Source organism: Pteropus vampyrus, unplaced genomic scaffold (assembly GCF_000151845.1).
Source record: "Pteropus vampyrus isolate Shadow unplaced genomic scaffold, Pvam_2.0 Scaffold677, whole genome shotgun sequence".
Taxonomy (NCBI): Eukaryota; Metazoa; Chordata; class Mammalia; order Chiroptera; family Pteropodidae; genus Pteropus; species Pteropus vampyrus.
In genome coordinates this window covers 37,095-38,964 of record NW_011889458.1, presented here as the reverse complement: position 1 = coordinate 38,964, position 1,870 = coordinate 37,095, and the positions used below count along the sequence as shown (strand labels likewise).

Below are 1,870 nucleotides of genomic sequence, written 5' to 3'. Positions count from 1 at the left end.
GAGAACACTTTTTCTATCATGAGAATATTTTTACCATGTACATGATTTATAAAAACTTTAATTTTGATTATTTTAGAAAATAAAATATAAAAAAAATGAATCCCTTGCATTTTGGGTAACAAATTTGTATTAGATGCTGCCCTTTCAATGTATTCATGAGACTTGAATCTGACTAAGTTAATTAGAGAGGCAGTAGCAGCAGAGGTTCTGTTTTGCTAGGGGAGATCTGATAGGTACACAGTGGCTCTGGATCTCCATCTTGATCCTAGTTCTATGGCTAACTTGGTGATATTTTCAGACAACAGATGGCAAAGGTTGTAACCAAAACAAGTCTCTTCACAGCCTAAGTCTCCTATATTGTTCTGGAAGTAATCTCTGGATGCCCAGCCTATAGTATGTTCTTCTGGACTTTTCAACTACTTTGTAAGCACATAACTGTATATATTAAATCACATTGTATTTAAAATAACTCTTGCAAGATACCTGACTGGTCCATCAAAGAACTATCATTATTATACTCTGTGTGAAATCAATCAGGGATGAGATCAACAAACAGCTACAATTCATCAAAATCTGCAAGGAGTAATTATGAAGTTCTGGAGAAAAGAATGTGAAATGCTTCCATGACCTTTTCACATGAAAATGGCCAGTTTTTTTTTTTTGTTTTCTTTCTTTTTTTTTTTTTTGCCTCCCTCTGTCTAATTATGGGGAAATTTTTTAGTTTAATTTGTTCTAAAATATACTTACAAGCATAATAATTCCCTCTTAATGATATTTTTCAGCTTTTTGATATTTGCACATAATCTTAAGTCATTTATGAAATTGTAGTAGAAAAATCACTGTTGTTTAAAAACCTTAGAATGGCTACTTATTGTAATTTAAAAAAATCAAACCCTATATTCTCTTCATAGACCCATATATGTGTTGTACACTACCAGTTTTTCTACCTTTAACTTTAATAATTTTCACTTTCACTTATTATATCCCAATTTGAACCTGGTTGTGTTCTTCAAATACATGTAGTTCATTACTACTGTCCAGATTTTTGCACTGTTTCTTCTGCCTAGAATGCTTTTACTGCAAATGTTTGCATGGTTGGCTCTCTCAGTTTATATAAATATCAGCCAAAATATCTATCAGTTCCTCAAGAAGTCCCTTCTTGAAGACTGTAAAGTAAACTGATTACCCTTGCCACAGACTATCTATCATTTTGCTTTTCTTTTGAGTTTCTTCAGGACAATATCTCTTTCTGAAACAACAATACTTATTTTCCATCTTAATGGCTATCTATTCCCACCAGATGTACCCTTCAGGAGAGCAGTGACTTTACCAATCTTATTAATAACTCTTTCTCCCATTGCCTAGAATAGTCCTGAGAAGTGGAAGATGTAGTGTTTGGAAAATGAATAAGTTAATTTCAGATGAAATCCTCCAGTTTTGACTTTCATATTCATCCTCTCCCATCTTCTATCAGGCTAAGAGCTGATTAAACAACCTCCTCATGGAAGCTTTCACTTCCTGGTTGCGAAGGGTATAAATCATAGGATTCAACAAAGGAAAGATCACTGTGTGAAAGAGAGAAACCACCTTATCAGCTGGGAATGCTCTGAAGGGTCGCGTGTAGATAAAGATGCTAGGCCCAAACATGAGAAATATAACAATGATATGGGTGGTGCATGTGGACATGGCCTTGTTCTTCCCTTCAGAAGCAGACCCGCGTACGTGGCAGAAGATGATCGCATAGGACGACAAAAGCCCCAGGAAGCACAAGAGGGTCATCAGACCACTGTTGAAGACCATCAGAAGCTCCACCACAAAGGTGTCTGTACAAGCCAGCTTGATGACCTGTGGCACATCACAGAAGAAGTTA

General features: G+C 35.7%; 1 protein-coding gene across 2 annotated transcripts in view; it reads right to left on the bottom strand.

Annotated features, from left to right (window-relative positions):
* Window positions 1-1,870, bottom strand: part of LOC105309153 (olfactory receptor 4N2) — a 5,143-nt gene that overhangs the window by 1,473 nt on the left and 1,800 nt on the right. Inside the window, exon 2 of one of the 2 annotated variants that reach the window (XM_011385248.2) lies at window positions 1,496-1,845. In XM_011385248.2, coding sequence (XP_011383550.1) covers window positions 1,496-1,845 — 350 coding nt within the window. Of the gene's footprint in view, window positions 1-1,470; window positions 1,846-1,870 lie in introns of those variants that run through there. The other variant, XM_011385249.2, reaches the window with a different exon arrangement.